This window comes from Artemia sp. Qi Xiang Cuo, chromosome 11 (genome assembly GCF_049724085.1).
Source record: "Artemia sp. Qi Xiang Cuo chromosome 11, ASM4972408v1, whole genome shotgun sequence".
NCBI classification, from domain to species: Eukaryota; Metazoa; Arthropoda; class Branchiopoda; order Anostraca; family Artemiidae; genus Artemia; species Artemia sp. Qi Xiang Cuo.
This window is the reverse complement of record NC_142804.1, coordinates 15602073-15622227: the sequence shown is the minus strand read 5'-3', so window position 1 is coordinate 15622227 and position 20155 is coordinate 15602073. Positions and strand designations below refer to the sequence as shown.

The following is a 20155-nucleotide window of genomic DNA, read 5'->3' as shown; positions in this document are numbered from 1 at the left end:
GAAAGGGGCGTGTACATGGGGGGGGGGGGATCCCCCCACCCACCGAAATTTTTTCCGAACATCTCCTAGAACATTAAGAGTCATATTGTCAACACAATCGCTATGCCCCTAACAGAAACCTCCTCGGCTGTTGAAAAAAAAGGAATCCTTTCCATGAATCCTGTAAGATTATTGTCAATAATATTCAAGAAAAACCCCTTAAGTTGATTATAACTACCTTTTAGGATGCCTGGTAAAGCTCCAAGTTCAAAATATCGGTCTAGTGTATCTCTTTTACACTAAATACCATAATAGAAAAAATTTCGATTCATTTTGTCCAAAAAATTTTCATTCATCGTATTTTCAAAGCCGCTTCCTGTTTTTTTTTTTTTTTTTTTTTTTTTTTTTTTCAAACTGGTATTTTTCGGCAATACGAACCAACAGTCGATGAGAAAATAAGTAAAAAATATAAAGTGAACCAGCAAATAAACAAACTTCTGGATATATCTTAGGGTTTTATCTAGGAATTAGATGGAGGAGGAGGGGTATGGGACGTAGCTTAATTGGAAGTGACCCAGATAGTCCCATAAAGAAACATTTTCTTTATACAAGTATGTAAGAATTTTGCCATTATGATGTCTAATTAAGAAGAAGGGATAAACTAGATTGTTACTAAAATGCCTTCACTCCACAATAAAGATATTAAAAAATTCCTATTCGCCTCTGCTGCGCGAATTCAAAATTTATCCAAATTCTTGGTTTTTCTTTTTTAGTGGAATTGTTCTAGGTCGGGTGCAAATACCCGTGAATTTCTTGTACTATGCTCTGTTTTTATCTTACATATTTCTTTATTGCTGGAAATCGTTTCAGGTAGTTCTGGAGCTCTCTAAGCCACAAAATTTTAAAATTCACGTTTATTTTAGGATCGTAAACCAAGAGGTGTTGATCGTGACGGAACATCTTCCGGACTTGGTGACGTGTTGCCACCACAGCTTAAAGTAACAGTGCCAGCTAATAACGGCGAAGCAAGTGCGCCAGCCATAACCCCTGAACCAAAGGAACAAGTAATATCCTTTATTTTTTCTATTAGGATTCTCATAGTGGTTAGCCTATGAATAAAGATGAGTTTATTCTAAATGGGCTTCGGGGGGGGGGGGGTTAAAGTAATAGTTATGGCTAATAATGGCGAAGCAATTTAGGATTCCGGCTAATAATGATGAAGCAAGTTGGAATTGTTAGGATTATCGAAGTGACTAGGTTACAAATGAAGATGGATTTGACTTAAAGAGGCTTAGGGGTTAAAGCAACAGCGCCAGATAATAATGGCACAGTGAGCGTACAGGTGATAACTTCTGAACCAACGGAACAAGTAAAACACTTTATATTTCTATTGGGGTTATCAATGTGATTAGCCTATAAATGAAGATGAATTTTAATCTAAAGATCCTTAGAATCAACAATGGCAGCTAATTTTGTCACAAGCTATAACCCCTGTTGCAAAGGATCAAGTAGGATGCTTTATCTGTCTATTATGCTCCTCAAAGTGATTAGGCAAAAATAAAGATAAAGTCGATGTTGAGGCCAATCAAAAGGGGCTAAAGTAACAGTACTAAAGGCTAAAGCTAATATTAGTGAAGCATGTCTACAAGTCCTAGCTATTGGACCAAAAGGATAAGTAACATGTTGTATTGATCTGTGGGATTCTCAGGATGGTTGGGATAAAATAAAGGTTACTTTAAGGGTGGCATAAGGGGAAATTGAAGTACCTTTGCTCCTGGGTTTTTAACTTTTTTTTGAATTTTTTCTTTATTTATAGAATTTGTTTATTTACAAAATACATTTCTTTGTGTGCAAAAAAAAAAACGTTTACTCGTGATCATGAGATTTTAAGTTAGCTGGCTAGGAATATACAAGGTAGAAATACTCGCTTTAGGTTCAGTTACCCCTTGTACAATGTTAAATGATTGTTTTCAGATAAATGATTTAAGAACGCTTACCAATTGTGTAAATGAATATTGTCTTAACCAAGATGTCTTAACTACACGTCAATATGTTTTAGATGAAAGATTTAGTTTTCACTTCATTTCTGAGTTGATTGCAACTAAGCTCAAGTTATTTTAATCTAAGAAAAAGTTTATTCATTAAATCTTAATGAATAAATTTAATCAAAAGATAATTAAAAGTTAATTGAAAAATGTGTTAATGCATTTACCCTTACGTAAATGTTACATCGTCTAGCAACCCTGATTTTAAACTGGTATAATATTTATACGCGGAGGAATGGGGTCCGAGCCTGTCCTCGTTAAGAGGGCTTGGTAGAGATTCAAGCTTGAGATGGTCCTGGATTCATAAGAAGTACAATTTGTATACCTAAAGGAAGATGAATACTAGGGGTATGCAGTTGGGGTTGTGCTATGAGTCCATTCGTGGGGCTGATTTTCAATCCCAGGATGATCATTATTGGATTATTTGGCCAGGCTGCTGTTAAAAAAAGGTAAAGGCAAAGAATACGGCATTGGACTTTACAGTCCCTACCGGCGGTGCTGATCTCCGTTTCTTGGCCCTTCAGCCAGGAAGTGAAATGGGGGGTTGGGGGCCAACCATCCTTTGATTTCGCACACGCATCCTGTTTACCCCAGATTTCTTCATGTACCCATTTAGAGCTGGGTCGACTCTGGCTGAGCTTACAGAGTCACGTCACTGACCCCCGTCCCAAACCAAATAATTGGATACACTAGGATTCGAACCCTCGCCCTCTCGGACAGAGAATCCTAAATCAAGCACTCATCCAAAAAGGCAAGATGTGGTTAATCGATGGAAATGCAGATTTAGGCTTTCATACGGTTCAAGTTCTTTATTAATCAATAATAAATGTTTTGACAAAACTATCTAATTAATGACCCACGGTGAGAATAACTCGTGTGTGGGTTTATACACTCAACAATAAATAAATAATACTATCTCCAGAACTGGAATAAAAAAATTCCTCTTCAGCTCTCCGTATGGTAACAAAAAACAAAATCCGCATAAAATCGAAATAACCAAATAAATAAAGTGAAACGAGAAGCATCCACCCCATAAAATAAATCAAATTTATAATTACTGATTAGGTGATTTATTCATCTAATTTTATTATTAACCAACGAATTATTCAAATCTGTAAAACAGTAGTATTTATTCCGATTATATGTAATGCTATCCCTTGGTGAAAAACTGGGCCTTTCAGATTTTATTAAAGCCTGACTGACAACAGAACTGCCACGTGTACAATATGCATGCAAAACCTGATTATCATCCTGAAAAAAAATTATTATGCAAATAAAAACACTCAGGAAAAAGACCTTGAACGTGTTTAATAATATAATGAACAGAATGGAAAGAAGAGAAAAGATCCAGTGGAAGAATATTTGAAATTTGATACCTACTTTTTGTTGACGATTTATCAGGGTAAGAAAACGGGCTAGGCAGGCAATTTTTCAATAAATGCAGAGCTTTATTTTGTTGCCTTTGAAGAGGAAGAATATGATTTTTAAAAGTATTCAAAAAAAATAATGGGATAGTAATTTATATATGAATGCACTAGAGAATGATAAAGAGATTTCAGGGCAAAAAAGGCAGAACAAATTTCAGATGATTCATCATTCCAATATTTCTTGCCAGTTTCATTCGAAGATAAATTGCATGGCTTTTTAAATGATAAACTTGAATCCAGTATTATCCCGAGATATTTAATATCATCAACTCTTTCAATTTCAATGGGTAGGCCTTGAATATTAATCATCATAATTTCCGGTGCTGTTTTCCCAGTACGAGAGAAGATGATGAATTTTGTCTTATTACAATTAATAGTCTATTTATTTCTCGAAAACCATAAGATAAGCCCCGACAGTGCTGATTCTAACCTAAGCTTCAAAGATCTAGAGTCGGGGCTGCTGACATTGAATGGCGTGTCATCGGCGAATAATATGCTAAGGCCAATATCATTGATGCTATCACTGATATCATTAACATAGAGAAGAAATAGGAGTGGACCCAAAATAGAGCCTTGTGGGACTCCAACTGACTGAGATTGAGATACTGGTGAGGAAGAAGCTTCACCTCCGTCTACATACTGATTTCGGTTTTTTAGGTATGACATTACTAAGTCATTAATTGGGCCTATTATGCCGCAGTTATCAAGTTTAGTATGCAATATTTTATGGGAAATCGTATCAAATGCCTTTTTAATGTCAATAAAAATTGTAGCAGGAATATCACCTTTGTCGAGGGCGTCATGAACAAACTGAGTCATTGCCATAATAGCATGCTCAGTAGAGTGAGACTTTCGGAACCCAAATTGCATCGGACTAAAAAATTTAGATTTCATTAGAAAGCTGACTATACGGTTATATAGGCACTTTTCGAGCAACTTCCCAAATGTCCCTTCCGAAGATCCATTCTTTAAAAGGTTTGTTGTAAGTAAAAGTTCATCTGGGGTTACAGGAGTAAGAAAAATAGAGCAATTGTGAGACGGGGGTAGAAATGATTGAAAGTCCTGTCCAGTTTCATTATGCAGATGACGGGCCAGGTTGTTTCCAGCAGTTGACGCGGTTTCCTTGCCAATTTTCGCAAAGTGTATATTTAATGTACTGATAACTTCCACTTTCACTGTAGCAAGTTTAGCTTCATCCTCAGCTATTAATTCATCAGGAAGATCATGGGTCTTATGCTTTCCTAAGCACTTATTAATTATTTCCTATGTCTTCTTGGGGGACCCTTCTACTTCAACAAATGCTTCGGCGAAGTAATGACTTTTTGTGCTGATCTTAGAATTGTTGTTGAATAGTTTTTGTATCTGCGAAATTTAGCTAATTTAACTTCAGATTGATGCATTAAGTATGCCTTATATAATAGATTCTTATTTTTTATTGATACCAGCAATCCAGGAGATATTCAAGGCTTAATCGGCTTTATACTTTTTCTTCTTGATATTTGGCGGAGAGGGAAAGCGTTATTGAAACAACGTTTACACTGATTCACAAAAATTTCAGCAGCAAAATCAGGGTCCGAGGACTCTAAACAAGAAGAAAATCACTTGAAGAAAGCAATACTTTAAATTTACTTAAGGAGTTTCCATTAGTCATCCTCATTTTTCTTTTAGTAGGCCTGTTAAACTCTGTTATCTAGTGAAGGTTGCTCACTAGCATCAAATGGTCTGCAAAATCTTTAATTACCACATCACTAGACTGTAGTTTGATATTTATAAACAAATCATCAATAAGCGAAGCAGAATCTTTCATTATTATTGTTGGGACTCCATAAGCCGGTAAGAGACCACCGGACAAGCAAACTGATAACAAATCAGCCCCGTCAGAAGAAATTCCGTGGAAATTACCACTTGAATTATTAGAATTATATAAATCAATATTAAAGTCACCCATGATAACTATTTTTGGATACTTTTTCGAGGCAATAAGCACAAAATCATCAAGAAGTTCCATGAATTTTGAAGCTGGAAAACTTGGAGGCCGGTAAAAAACACAACACAAAATTTTCATACCATTTACATCTATTTTAACTGCCAAAAATTCAAAACACCATTTCAAGATATAAGTGATCAAATTCACTCACCAGATCTGACTCAAATACTGATTTAATGGAGAAACCAACCCATCTGTGTTTTTGTTAATTTGATTCTTATGAAAAAAGTGTAATCCTGATTATTGATAAATGACTGTTAAGTAACTTGAAGACGTTTCACAAGAGGTGAGCACCTCTATATCGGTGTGAGAAACAAACAAGGATATTTAATCAAAGATATTTAGTAATCCATGACGGTTCAAAAAGGTTCTCTTAAAATAAATACCTTTATTTAAAACTTGAATGGGGAGTAGATATTTATTTATTGGATAGAATGAACCATCATATAAAAAAAAATTGTCATCTTTGCATAAATTCTCAAATATTTTACCTAAATCTAGGGGGAGCTCCTCAAAATTACGAATTCTATCATCCATTATCTCGATGCTGGGTATACTTATTGACAAAAAGTGATATTTGTTTGAGCTATCATATTGTAACTATTTTATATTTAAGCTATGTTCATATTTTATTACAAATTAATTTGAAGATTAATTGAAATTCACCATGGAAATGAACAATATTCAATTTCGTGGTCAATGGTTAAGCGCGAAGACTATCCAGATATGGACCCATTCCCCCCCCCCATAAAAATGTTGGAGATTCACCCCTACTTTTGGCCAATATGCAGTGGATGGTGTGATTCTGTCCTTTGTGCTTGTGGTCTTTTTTCCTATTCTTAAGCATCGTAAACAAAATAGAATGTGGATAAATTATTTTATAATTCGTATATTTCTTCTTTTGTTTAATCGAAGTTAGGGATACAAAATGGAAAACTCCAACATATGGCTTAGGCGTCTTTGCCCCTTACCGATTTTCTGTTGATTCTCTTTTTTTCTTGTCGTTACTACGCGATTATTTGCGATTTTGTTATATTTGTTACAAACAAATGAAGTCATTTTTCTTTATTTATAGAATTTGTTTATTTACAAAATACATTTCTTTGTGCACAAAAAAAAAGTGTTTACTCCTGATCGTGAGCATTTTAAGTTAGCTGACTCTAATTGTACTAGGTAGAAACACTCGCTTCAGGTTCAGTTACCTCTTGTACAATGTTAAATGATTGTTTTCAGATAAATCATTGGCTAGGATTTAAGGACGCTTACTAATTACGTAAATGAATATTGTCTTAACCAGAAGTTTCTCACGTTATTATACATTCTGATATTCGCTTTTTATTTATTAATACGTCAACTAATCCAAACATTTGTATCACTTTAATTTTTGAAGTGATAAATGCATATATTCAAAGATTTAATCCATTATTTGGTTGTTTGTTTTATTTTTTTGGACCACACATTTTTTTCATATTCTATTTTTGTTATTTAAAAGTAAATTAAAGTTAAATTAAATTAAAAAAAAAATAATTAAAATTAGAAAGTAATTTAAAATAATTTAAATTAAATTCCTATTTATTTATATTTATATTATTGAATAATATTATTATATTATTTATTTATGTTATTTTTATTTAAATTAGAAAAAAAGTAAATGAAAATTAAAAGTTTTATTTAAAAGTAAAAATTATTCATTAACAGTATCTTTTGCTTGAAAGTATATTCTATAGAAAAAGGGATCCAAATCCTTTTCCAAATTTAATCATATCAAATGAACGATAATAATTTCTTCCCAAAAATTTTGATAATAAAATTTTTTTATTGTTAAAATTTGAAATTTGTTTATACAAAAACTTTGCTAAGTACTTTACTTTTTAGGTGTCTCTTACTCCTCAATCACCAGTTACCAACGGAGCTGATTATTCGACTCCAACTCGCAGCTACCATGCATCACATTTCACTCGTGCGCCAACTGTTTCCGGCGGGAGAAATATGCAAGACACTACGTTCTCCCTTAGCTCTGACTTTCCAAGTAAGTTCAAATCTACAGATTGGTATTTATCTCTTCCGTTATGTATGTTTAGAGGCAAGGGGTCTTTGTGGCCTCAGTTGACCACAAGGGGTCTTCGAATCAGTTGGGCGAGTTTGCCCGTAATAGTGACCATTTATATTGGAAAGACTTGGACGTAATGAGAGGGAGGGAAAGTAACGGTAAGCCTCCCCCCTAGACAAATAAGCATTGTTCTTGCAACTGTGAATAGAACGAAACTTCAACGAAAACAGAAATAATTCCTCAAAAGCAGATGTAAATCTAACTCATTTAAGACATAGTTAAATTTCGTTATCCTCTTGTCGGCATGTGGTACACCCCCCCCCCCTCCAACTGGCGAAAATACACAGTTACGCATATGATTAAAGGGGAACGGAAAATTCTTATGGATCTTTTTAAGGGCATGAAATTTTGGAATGTGGCCTCAAAGGACTGTGAGACCCTTCCCCCTCTTCAAATTTTCTAGGCTTCATAAATTCACTAAAAAGTAGGTAAAAATGCTTATTGGTTTTAGCTTTAATTCTTCGAAAGTTCATAATTAGTGTCTTATATTACTTCTTGTTATTTATAAAGGTCTTAGAAAATTTCGGAGACCAAACTGCCTTTCCATGACGATAAATAAAAGTTCAAATAGGGATAAAATCCTTTTAACTGAATAGCTTATTTAAGTTATAAAAACATCCACTCTTTAATTATCTTAATTATAACTACTTAGTTTTACTACTGTTTTACTACTGATGACGGTCACTGTATATGTGACCGAAATATCTGGTATTTTTGGGAATTTCTATCACTCTTATCATCATCACTCTCTATTAAAAGGATTTTATCCCTATTTGAACTTTTATTTATAAAGGTCTTTTTCTTGCAGTAAAATCTATCCGACAGAATTTACATGGGTCTTTTTTCATCTTATTCCGCAAAATCAGCCAAAATATCTGTCCTCTGGATATGATCCGAATACAGACTGCATGAAAAGATAGAAGATATGAAAAGATCGAAATAAATACAAAGAAGACAAAGACAGAAATAGAAAGGATAGAAAAGATAACCTATAACCATAATAGGATAATATAGTTTGAACGGGAGGGTCTTAATTTCTGGCTCTAAAGCTGGCTTAAAGCCGTGTATTCTGGCCCTTTAAAGGAATAATTTGTTTTTCTCACTCGTCTCCCCCCAATAAAAATGCTGGAGCTACATCCCTGTTTAGGAATATCAGAAGTTTGTTTGTAGCACAGACAGAAGGTATTTAATACAGATATCCAACAAGCCTATTCGTAATAATAGTGGTGTATGTTTGAAGGCAGTGCTGCAGTTTCTCAAACAGCAAATCTACGTTTAGTAGATAATACTTGACAATTGAAATATAAGTTAAAAACTGATTAGTAATCACAGGAAAATTTTAACTGCTCCGTAAGTTATATTTAATTAATTGTTTTTGTGAAGATCAAATGAATAAGCTCCCTTTGAATTGGCAACATTCATAAATACAGTTTTTGAAGAAACTGAAGAAAGACGAGCACAAGCAGCAAATTTATTGGTTACCAACAGTTGCTCAATTGGACATCTGTATAATATATTTTTGTATGTGGTTTGTAGTTATAATTAAGGTAATTAAAGAGTGGATGTTTTTATAACTTAAATAAGCTATTCAGTTAAAAACATATTATAATTTGCAAAATGGAGACCACAAAAGTGAGTCGTGGGTAGCTCCTTGGGGTTAAAAAACTACCACACGCGACAAAACAAAAGATTAATGCTGAAAGAAAATGACAAATGCGCGAGGGCCAAAGGCCTGAGTAAAGCAGGGTTGCCAAAATCTGGTGTAATCGAGTATTTGCCTGCCATAAAGGCTTGCGTCACAAGCTTTTCCGCATTTTGGTTTGTAAATAGTAACTTGAACTATTCCCTTATTTTTTGCGCCATCTTATTATTTATAATTAAATAGTTTTTGAGGTGGCGTCATTGTTCCAAGCTAAAGTCAGTGCCTAATTATTTACGTGAGCATTAGTAAATTATTTGGCTTTAAATAGGAATATATTTTGATTTTTTACGTATTACCCTTTCCTCCATCTCTTATCATGTTTCATTCCTGTTTTCTCTCGATGTTCCTCTAATGAAAGAAATCAAAAATAGAAAATTTTGAAACGTTAATTACATCTTATATTTAAAAATTAAATGCTATTACAAATCCCAGATGGGTGCAGTTGTCTTGATTCCCTTTTCTCTTTTTGGCCATTTAGCGCTTTGTCTTCTTGTCGCTGTCCCATGAAGGTTACAGGTTTAATCTCAGAAAGACAACAAAATTAAAAGTTAGTTTTATTAGAGACTGTCCGTAATTTGAAAAAGAGGAAAGGTTTCAAACATTCTTTAATCGATATTTCTGTATGAGACAAATTTGAATTAGGTCCAAATATTTTAATTATTATTTAATCTATATTAGGCCCTGCGGATCTGGAAGCTTCTGGTAGACGCACAGCCATAAAAGTTCGTGGACCTCCTGGTGGACAGTCCGCAGGCCTCTGGTGATCGTTTTGAAGTAAATTTTTATCATGTTAAGCATGATTTTATCTATCACATATCTTTACCTGCGCACATCTTTTATGCTGTATATATTGAAAACAAAGGGGGAAAATGCCTATTGTATCACATCACAGCGTGCTGGAAGATTCTCACAGCGTGCTGACACACAGTAATTTGACAAGATACAAAAGGCTCAAGTGCCATCTAAGTCGGGCGTGGATTTACCGAAGAAGGCGTATGATAAGAGCATCTTTGCATTTCTAAGTTGGAACTAGTTTTCCAAAATCTGGTGTCTTCTTCTTCCTCTTGTTTAAATTATTTTGGAGACGCTTTTGCATAATCTCCTCAACGCAATCAAAATTTTGGGCCCTACAGTGGGTTGCTGCAGAGTTCAGATGTCCAGATGATCAGAGAGATGTCCAGATCTCCTGACAGACAACCAGGTGTCCAGACAGATATCCAGATAACCGGACAGATGTCCAGACAGACGACCTGATGTCCAGATGTCTAGACAGATGTCAATACAGCCGACCTGACGTCCAGACAGATGTCCAGATGACAAGAAAGATGTCCAGATGTCCAGTCAGACGACCTGATATCCAGACAGAAGTCCAGATGTCTAGAAAGACGACCTGATGTCCATATAGATATCCCGATGTCCAAACAGACGACCTGATGTCCGGACAGATGTCTAGATCACCAGACAAATGTCCAGACAGACGACCTACTGTCCATCGAACTCTGGGTCTCGTAATACCAAGTGGAGATCAATCCCAGTGTCCTACCATAGGACTTATTATCTAGTGGTTGAGGCTACTTTATTCTTTCTGTTTGGGCTATGGATTTGAGAAAAACCTTAGGTGACAATGCTGCATGTCTTATATTTTATGTCTTGCATGATTTCCTCTGTTTTCACTTTTGCATGCATTTTTGGGAGTCGTGTTTTTAGAGCTGAATGAACCACTTTAAAAACCTGTTTTCGCTTTTGTACATCTTTAATTTCTTTTTAGATATTTTTATAAGCTGTCTAAAACTTAAAACAGCAGTTTTATTTTTTTTTATCAAAATAATTTGCTCAAAACAATTTTTCTTTTTTATCAAAACAATTTGATATCTGATTTAATTTAAAAGAATTATAGGATATTTTATTTCTCGACATGTTCCATTGTTTGCTTTACTCTTATTTTTTATTTGCTTTTTTACACTTTACTTTCAATTATCAAAGTTCTAGAAATTCAATAAGAATTATTCCGAAAATATTTCAGTGTTCGACTCGTCCTCTGAAAATCTTAGTGAAATTTGATAAGTTTTTAGAATTTGCAGGGAAATAAATCCTTTGCATTTAAAAGTTTCAGACATTAGTAATTAAAACTTTCAGAAGCTGATTGACTATGTCCATAAAATGTACCTACAAGTTTCAGACAATAGTAATTAAAACTTTCAGAAGCTGATTGACTATGTCCATAAAATGTACCTAAAAGTTTCAGACATTAGTAATTAAAACTTTCAGAAGCTGATTGACTATGTCCATAAAATGTACCTAAAAGTTTCAGACAATAGTAATTAAAACTTTCAGAAGCTGATTGACTATGTCCATAAAATGTACCTACAAGTTTCAGACATTAGTAATTAAAACTTTCAGAAGCTGATTGACTATGTCCATAAAATGTACCTAAAAGTTTCAGACATTAGTAATTAAAACTTTCAGAAGCTGATTGACTATGTCCATAAAATGTACCTAAAAGTTTCAGACAATAGTAATTAAAACTTTCAGAAGCTGATTGACTATGTCCATAAAATGTACCTAAAAGTTTCAGACATTAGTAATTAAAACTTTCAGAAGCTGATTGACTATGTCCATAAAATGTACAATGGAGACATAAAAAAAAAACTTTGAAATCTCAATTTTCATGGGCTATTTTGGTAAAAAAAAAGAAACCAGCTATTTTGTTAATTTGTGTGTGTACTTGATTGTAGCGAATGTTTGTAAGTGCAGTGTCTATTGGACTTCATAAATCATCGCGACTAAAAACTATTTAGTGTCAAACAACAAAAGTACGAAGAACAATAGGGAAATCGTTTTGCAAGACAGTGGAGATAATTTGAATGAATATTTCGGCCCTATGTCCAAGGGGCGTCCTCAGCAAGACAAAAATATATGAAAGAAAAAAGACTCACAACAATATGCGACCAATAAAACCAAAAACTAAAAAATTTTTTCAAAGCCGTCCAAGCATCCTTACTTCAGCGAAGTTCAACCAAGACTGATAAAAAGTAACGTAAAACCTGGTGATTCAATGAGAAGAAAGAAAAATAATTTAAAAACACACTTTTTTTGCTAACCCGCTCTTATTGGCCTCTGTTCTTAAAAGTCTTTTTGTGATTGATTCTGTGTCAATTGCATTTTAGTTTTTTAAAATATTTTGTAATGTAATTTTTCGTTAAATTGTCTTACAGACCAGTTAGTGTATATTCACCAGGATCTCTTTTTAGGAATAAAATATTATTAATCTAATAACTGATTTCAATTGATTCTCGGACTACCTGCTTTATGCCTAGGTCATTGCTAATTAATTAATTAAAATAATTAATTCTGCTGTGATGTGGGAATCAGAACAAATATTTAGGACACGATTGACGAGGGATATTACGACTGCTCTTTTAACTTGTGGGGGGTGGTTTGATTTAAAATGTAAATATCTATTATTTTGTGTTGGTTTTCTATAAATAGTAAAATTGAGTTTATCGAAGCTACGAATAACTAACACATCTAGGAATGGGATTTTATTTGCGATTTCGATTTCTAAAGTAAACTGTATCAAGGACATACTTTTTGGAAATGGGTATCCTGTTTTATTTATTAATAGTGTAATTAACTGTAGACTGAAAAGACACTCCCCTAAAATTAATGATAGTTTACAATGTGAAATTTCCGAGAAGCCCTCAAAAATTATTTACCTTCCGTGCATCCCAAAAATCACTACATACCTTAGAAGAGTTTGAACACATAATTATCTGTATATATTTTTTGCAAATAATTTCAAAATCATAAATTTCCTAAATTCTGGTAAATATAAATCCCCAGTTACTCGCCAAAGAGGGGTCTATCAAATACCATGCGATTGTGGCAAATATTATGTACGTAGAACACACCAGAATTTAGAAAAGTACATGCAACACCATAAAGATGATATAGTCAAAGCTCTAAATCCTAAAATTTCCACTGTTTCATCTGGCTCTGCATGAGACAGCGATATTTTTGAAAATCCTAGCCACAATATACTTTTTGATGAATCCGCTCTTATTAGCAATGACCTAGGCATAAAGCAGGTAGTCCGAGAATCAATTGAAATCAGACTTAAGATTGATAATAATATTTCCTTAAATAGGGACTTGGGGGAATATACACTAAATGCTCTATACACAAATTTAAATAAAAATGATCTTACAAAATATTTTAAAAACCGATAGACATTAACACAGAACCGGTTACAAAAAGACCTTTGAGGTTAGCTGCCAAAAAGGCTGGATTAGCAATAAGAACGTGGTTTTAAATTGTTTTTCTTTCATCTAATTGAATCGCCTTGTTTTACCTTACTTTCTATCAGTCCTGGTTGAACTTTGCTGAAGTAAGGATGCTAGGACTGCTTTGAAAAAAAATTTTATTTTTTGGTTTTATTGGTCGCATATTGTTGTGAGTCTTTTTTATTTCATATATTTTTGTCTTGCTGAGGACGGCCCTTGGACATAGGGCCGAAATATTCATTCAAATTATCTCCACTGTCTTGCAAAAAGATTTCCCTATTGTTCTTCGTACTTTTGTTTTTTGTTATGGAAAGGCAGTATGGTCTTCGTCGCTATTTTTTACTGTTTAGTGTACATTTATAGTCAATATCAACGCAATTTTTTTTTTTTTTTTGTAACTTTGGGCTATTGGGACTGGTATTACTCGGTCAAAAAACAATAAACTGTGACTCTAATTGAAGATTTTGCCAGAAAAAAACAGCAGACTTAGGAATATATATGCTTTTATAAGAAAAAAAATATATTATCTCATTTCTCAGCTTTTGAAGTAAGTATTTCACAATTGAAGGTGCAACTGTTTTCTTTTTCAGGTGCTGATGATTGTGATGAAGATAATAAGACATCGATAGCAGTGAAAGCGCCACCTGGTGGTCGCTCGTCCGGTCCTTTTTGGTGAATCCCTGTGAATCTCATTTTAAGCATCATTTTAATTTGTAGATAGCAAATAATCTTTTTTCATTTATATTGTTTGAAAGGTAATCATAATTTATAGTGCATTATTTTGCTTAATCTTCGATTCAGGCCATATCCAATGGGTTCAAAGGGGTTTTGTAGTGTCCTCCTTCATACTGTTGGAAGTGAGAGGGGGAAGCTATGATTTCATTCTGAAGGGGATCAGCTCGTTTCAGAGGGGGTATTACTGAGTAAACTGTTCTACGTAGTCTATATGACGTTAAAAAAGTACTCAATAATATTTGACCTATCTTGGGGAGGTAGAATGAGACCATCCGAATCGTCTTTTGCTCCTCCAAACGATTCTACTTTTCGTGATAGATTCTGAGCATCTTTTAAGTCTTCGGTCGCATCCCTCTCCTAAAATTTTTGTATTGCAGAAACAAAGAGTTTACTTCCAAAAGAGGTTGTGACTGAAACAGTTTTCGTTCTTTTTATTGGTTTAAACTTTTACGAAAAAGAGCCAATCAAGTTTTGTTTTCATTTTAGTGGGTCAAAGTTCTGAAAAAGCAGTATTATTTGGCTTCAAAAAAATTTTAATATTAATTTCTCTTTGGTATAATGTCAAACAAAATTTAATGGTTTTGTGCATTCGCCTCGTATGACATATGAACTGGGATCTGCTTTAAGTTTTTTTGTTTGTTTCTTTTTAAATAAGATGAAAATGACAAGTATTTCACAATTGTAAAGGTAAGGTGTAGTCAATCGGTGTTAGACCCTCTTCAGATTTTATTCGTAGCGTAATTTTATAGTAATTAAAACTCTGAAATTCTTTAGCTTTATGTTGAAGTATTAATCTTTACGTCTGACTAATGTGGTTGTCAGTATTTATCGTTTTTTCTCTTGTTGTGACCATATTTATTTTTAATGACACGTTTTAGCTATTTGACTTTGATTAAGGGAAACATAAGTGTGAACAACCCTTTTCATTGTTTGTTAATATTCCCGAAAAATGTACCGGAAAATTAGGGTTTGATAGAAGAGAAAAAGTAGAAGTTGCCATTTTTTTCTCCTTTTTTTAGTTTTTTTTTCCTTTTTTTTTCTTTTTTTTTCTTTTTTTTTCTTTTTTTTTCTTTTTTTTTCTTTTTTTTTTCTTCTTGAAAAGAAGTTAAATTTTATTGTAGGTTCAAAGTTAAAAGGTTTTGTAATGCCGCTCTATCTGTTTTACGCCCTAGTTATGCATACTGTTAAAATAATTGCTCCTCCCTGATGGTGGCCATGCTTCTCGTTAACTGTCCCCGGGCGCAGCTTCTGAAATTTTTTTCCTTATATTATTGTGTAAAAATGGTGGAAGAGGGGCAAAAAGTGACATTGTCGCGGGGCTTTCAAAATACTAGCTAAACCCTAGGTGCGTACCTGCTACCTCTGTGAACCCAAGTAGGCTAGGGGTATTTTTCTACAATGAAAATTTCAAGTAAATAAAAACTGAACACGATTAAGGCGCAATATTTTAGTAAAGGGTCTAGTAAAGCAAATATGTGATGCTACTTGTCCTCTTTCTCCTTGGGTTTTTAAAATGTCGTCTTTGCGGGAACTAACTTATGCTTTAACTGCTTTCAGCCCTGTTCTATCCTTTTATACGTAACTAATCGCACAAATCTTTTCTTTTCAAATGAGATCATAATCTCTTACTTTGAAACATTATTTTGGTAATATTCCTGTACAGAACCTTCTCTACTCCTTTTCTGCTCTACAGAAACGCAGCCGAATTTCTTGATAATCGAGTTTCACTTCGGCAGCCGAATTTCTTGATAATCGAGTTTCACTTCGGCAGCTGAATTTCAGGCATTGGGATTTTGTTGCTTTAAAGTTAATTTCTGACGGATTTTGCTTCGGCAGCTGAATATTTTATGAATTGAATTTCGCTTCGGCAGCTGGATTCCATTGGAAAAAACGCCTTTATGTAGACGGATATTCGGTTCGCTTCTGTTTCAGATGAGTTCAGAACAGTCCGTATTTCCCGTCGACAAATTTTTCTTTAAATAAATAAAAGCTTCCTGCTTGAAAAGGAATCATTGAGTATACAATGGTGAAAGAAATGTACTGATCGATGCTCTATTTTAAATAGGCATTTAAAGAAGTTTTAGTTTCAAGAAACTTTCTAATATTTTCTAATAAGATTTTATGTTTTCAAATAGACTTACTAGCTTGAAATCCCCGAGTGACATTGTTCAGTCGTTTTCGCTTCGCAAAATTGGCTTAAACTTTTCTTTCGTAGAAAATTGGCTTAATATTGAATTTTTACTCATAAATTTCATCTTTGGTGGGACAAAGTGCTATGTATAAAGAGGACATTGAAATAGGAGCTGTAGCTTGGCCTATCTCTGAATGATTAATTTTAAACGGTAATGTACTGCATTTTGGGCCACTTTATTACTGTATATTAGGGTACTATAAGTAGTGTTGTTTTCGACAAATAGTTTAAGTTGAATCAATGATTCCTTCGAGATTTTTACTGGAATATTACCTATGGGTTCGCTAGCAGTTCAATAATATGTAATTGTACAACGTAGCTATCCCATTTGGCAGAGAATTGACGTTTGCCAGTGGGACTACCATTGCCATATTCCAAAATTTTCGCTGAAACTTACAGAAATGAAAATTGGCTTTCAAATGAGCCCTCGGACGAGTTTCTACAGCAAATATTTAAAATGATTTGCCGTACTAAAAAAACAAAACCTAACGGGAACATTTAGGCTGGACTTCTAAAAATTTGTATTTGAACAGGTTTTTTTTTTTAATCTGTAATTTGTAATTTTTGAATAAGAAAAAATCAAGCGAAGTTTTTATTCAGATCTGATAGCTTCTTCGGTTTTCTTTTTTTTTTTTTTTTTTTTTTGCTCACTTCTTAATCAATTACAACATTTTTATTAACATAAACACAACTTAATATGACAACAAGTTGCACTAAGACAAAAAAATGCCTGAAAAAGCGACCGGTTGTATATCAATCATGACAATTCATCTTACCAGTTCAAATACAAACAACAGTGAAATAGTGGATGACAATAATAATGACAGAGAAGAAAAATGAACAAAATCTGCTAAACAATAAGCTAAAAAAGGGAAAACCTTATAAAGCTATGAAAACATTGCGTACAAATAAAAAAAGAATATAAAATAGAACTCAATATATAGAACAACCTTCTCTCAACCCCTTAACAATACCAAATTCACGAAAAATAATTGAGCCCTCATTATGTAATTTTTGTACGTATAACGAAATCATGCCAATTTTACTGTTTGGATATTATCTCATTATAATAGTGTATCTTGTCTCTTTTCAAATGGCCCTGGCCGTGAAGAAAAATGTTTGCTCAAAAGCTTAATAAATTCGATTTATTTTTCCAAAAATGTAATAGATGTGTTCATAAACTTAGCACCGAATACTATCTTAATGGGATCAGACCCAAAATACCATCTATGTTCCTCTTAATTGTTTTTTCAATGTTTGCAGTTATTCGTATTTAAACTGTTTTTTTGTGCAAATAAAATGCATGTCTGTCTTTGCGGGTTTACGTAAAACATGGTATGGAGTAAAGTAGGCTGCATAGAATTCGCATATTTTATATTCTGACGATTTCAAAGTTATTGAATATTCGATTTGAATATTCTGACGATTTCAAAGTTCCAGCTTTCTTGCTATCTTTTATCTTTTTGGAACTATCCAATGCATTTGTTTTCGTATTTTGTTATTTTATTGTATTTTTAATTTCAAGAAATTCTTTTACTCAAAACCAAAATGCACAGATTTTTAACATTTTAATATTGTGCCTGACTGCATTTTTGAATATCTTCACCTTTTTTAGTCCCGTCACTGCCGTTTGGAAACAATTTTTAAATTCTGAATTTGTGCAAAATTGTATTGACGTTTTATTGTTGTTTGATTTGTTTTTCTTTTGTTTTGCTTTTTTATGTGTTAGGTATTACAGCTACAAATAAAATTAGTACCGCTACATTATCCATGTTTATTGTTTATTTTTTTCTGGATTTACTGAAGGTAATTAAAATTAGCATAGCAATAATAAGCATGGATTTGTCCAAGTGTACAGGGAGCGAAGCTCGGAAGCTTATTAAACATGCAGAGAGTGACATTTGTTTTTGCTTAAAGAGGTTTTCTGTTAAAAGGATCCTAGCTGCCCTCTTCCCCTTGCACAGGTTAAATTTGAGACAAAACCATGTCGACAAATAAAATAATTCAAAATGGAAAATTTAACATATAAGGTACACGACAAGTCGATATTCAACAATGGATAGGAATTTCGATTTAATTCTGTCAGTGTTTCCACTTCAATGACATTTTGGGTAGATCTTTTGAATTTTGGGCTCAATTTGCCTATGAAAAATATTCTACGTTTTTCAAGCAAGGAGCAGTTGACAACCCTGACTTTGGTACAAGATTGATATTATTATGAAGTATTTCAATCTGGGCCGTATCATACCCTCCCCCCTCCAGAACATAAATCCAGGACGCCGTCTTGATTTTAATGCAGAGAATTGCAAGTATGTTCGAATAAGGGCTCTTTTCTCTTGATGTGAACTCCTTATGTTACTAGCCCCCTGGAATTGCTACTTTATACAATAACTTTTCCCCTTGACATTTCTACTTTTTGCCACTGAGCAAAGAGTATATCTATTTTGTGTATGCTCGAGCTCATGGGAGAATTACTGATATGTCAACGATCGTTGAAATTTCTATTTTTGAGAAAATGTGTAGAAATTTAGATTCATCCCCGATCAGACTGGTATATAAACCGCTACAATTCACCATGCTATCCATGTGACATGTTTCTTTTGTATGACGGTTAAGCTTTGTACAGCATCCTCGCGTTTTTTCTGTAATTCTTTCCAACAGAGAAGTATTAATCGGTTAAAGTAAATCAGATTAATCGGCACAAGTATTGATATATTTAATTTTATATCGATATATGTTTTATCGATACAGGTATTGGCACAAGCATCAATATAAATAATTTTGTGAATTTTGCTTCAGTAGCCGGATTTTACACCGTCGGTTTAAGCATATCACGCCAGCATGTCTCCCGTGATTTAAGTTTTTAGTCTTGGATATCAAATCATCATTTACTGAGTATTAATTAAAAAAAACTTTTTCCACAAAATAAGTTTTTCAAAGAAAAGTGAAGAACTCCATTAGACCAAAAATGAGAAAAATAAAATCAAATAATCCACCAAGTGTAAATTGACCACAAATAAGTATCTATAAATAAATAAACCCCAAAAAAAAACACAAATGAATGTGCATTCTCAGTTGAATACACATATGCTGATATTTATTTCTTTAAATGTTGATAATATTTTATTTATTAAAGTTATAAAAGTGAAAACATTTAAAAAAAAAATTCAGTAAAGTGCAAAGTATGTTCTGGGCTTGGGGAGGCATAGGGGTTTTGAGCCCTACTAATGTTAATTTCTGCTCGTTTTGAGTTTGACTCGGTTATTTATTGTCTATTCGCTTAGGGTTTTATTTATTTATCGATGCTGATTTGTGGTAGTTTTACGCTTGATAAGTTATTTTATTTTTGTTCATTTCTGGTTCGATGGAGTTCTTTACTTTTGTTTGATAAACTTTTTTTGTGGAAAAAGTTTTTTTAATTAATTTCTTTTCGTTTTATGTTGACATAGTCTTTTCAGCTGAAAAGAAAATAATAGTTTAGATCTTTTCGGTTTTTCCTTAGGATTTTATAGTTTGGCCTGCTATTTGTATGCTTGAGAAAATTTTAGCATCGCACACCCTTTTAAAAATCTGGACTCAAATAGTAGTGTTAAATTTAGTTTTATACCTCCTCTAGTAGACCTGAAATATAAAACGTGATACCATTCGCAAAAAAATATGTGTATGCTCTTCTACAGCTTGAACACACTTACACTC

At 33.4% G+C, this 20155-nt stretch overlaps 1 protein-coding gene across 4 annotated transcripts in view; it reads left to right on the top strand.

Moving 5' to 3' along the window:
* CRMP (Collapsin Response Mediator Protein) overlaps nucleotides 1-18221 on the top strand; it is a 104572-nt gene extending 86351 nt beyond the window's left edge. For 2 of the 4 annotated variants that reach the window (XM_089096331.1, XM_089096333.1), the window contains exons 12-15: nucleotides 903-1043; nucleotides 7314-7467; nucleotides 9929-10024; nucleotides 14124-18221. In XM_089096331.1, coding sequence (XP_088952457.1) covers nucleotides 903-1043; nucleotides 7314-7467; nucleotides 9929-10014 — 381 coding nt within the window. In that variant the 3' untranslated portion in view covers nucleotides 10015-10024; nucleotides 14124-18221. The remainder of the gene's footprint in view (nucleotides 1-902; nucleotides 1044-7313; nucleotides 7468-9928; nucleotides 10025-14123) is intronic. The other 2 variants (XM_089096334.1, XM_089096335.1) reach the window with 1 other exon arrangement.
* The last annotated feature ends 1934 nt before the right edge of the window (nucleotides 18222-20155 follow it).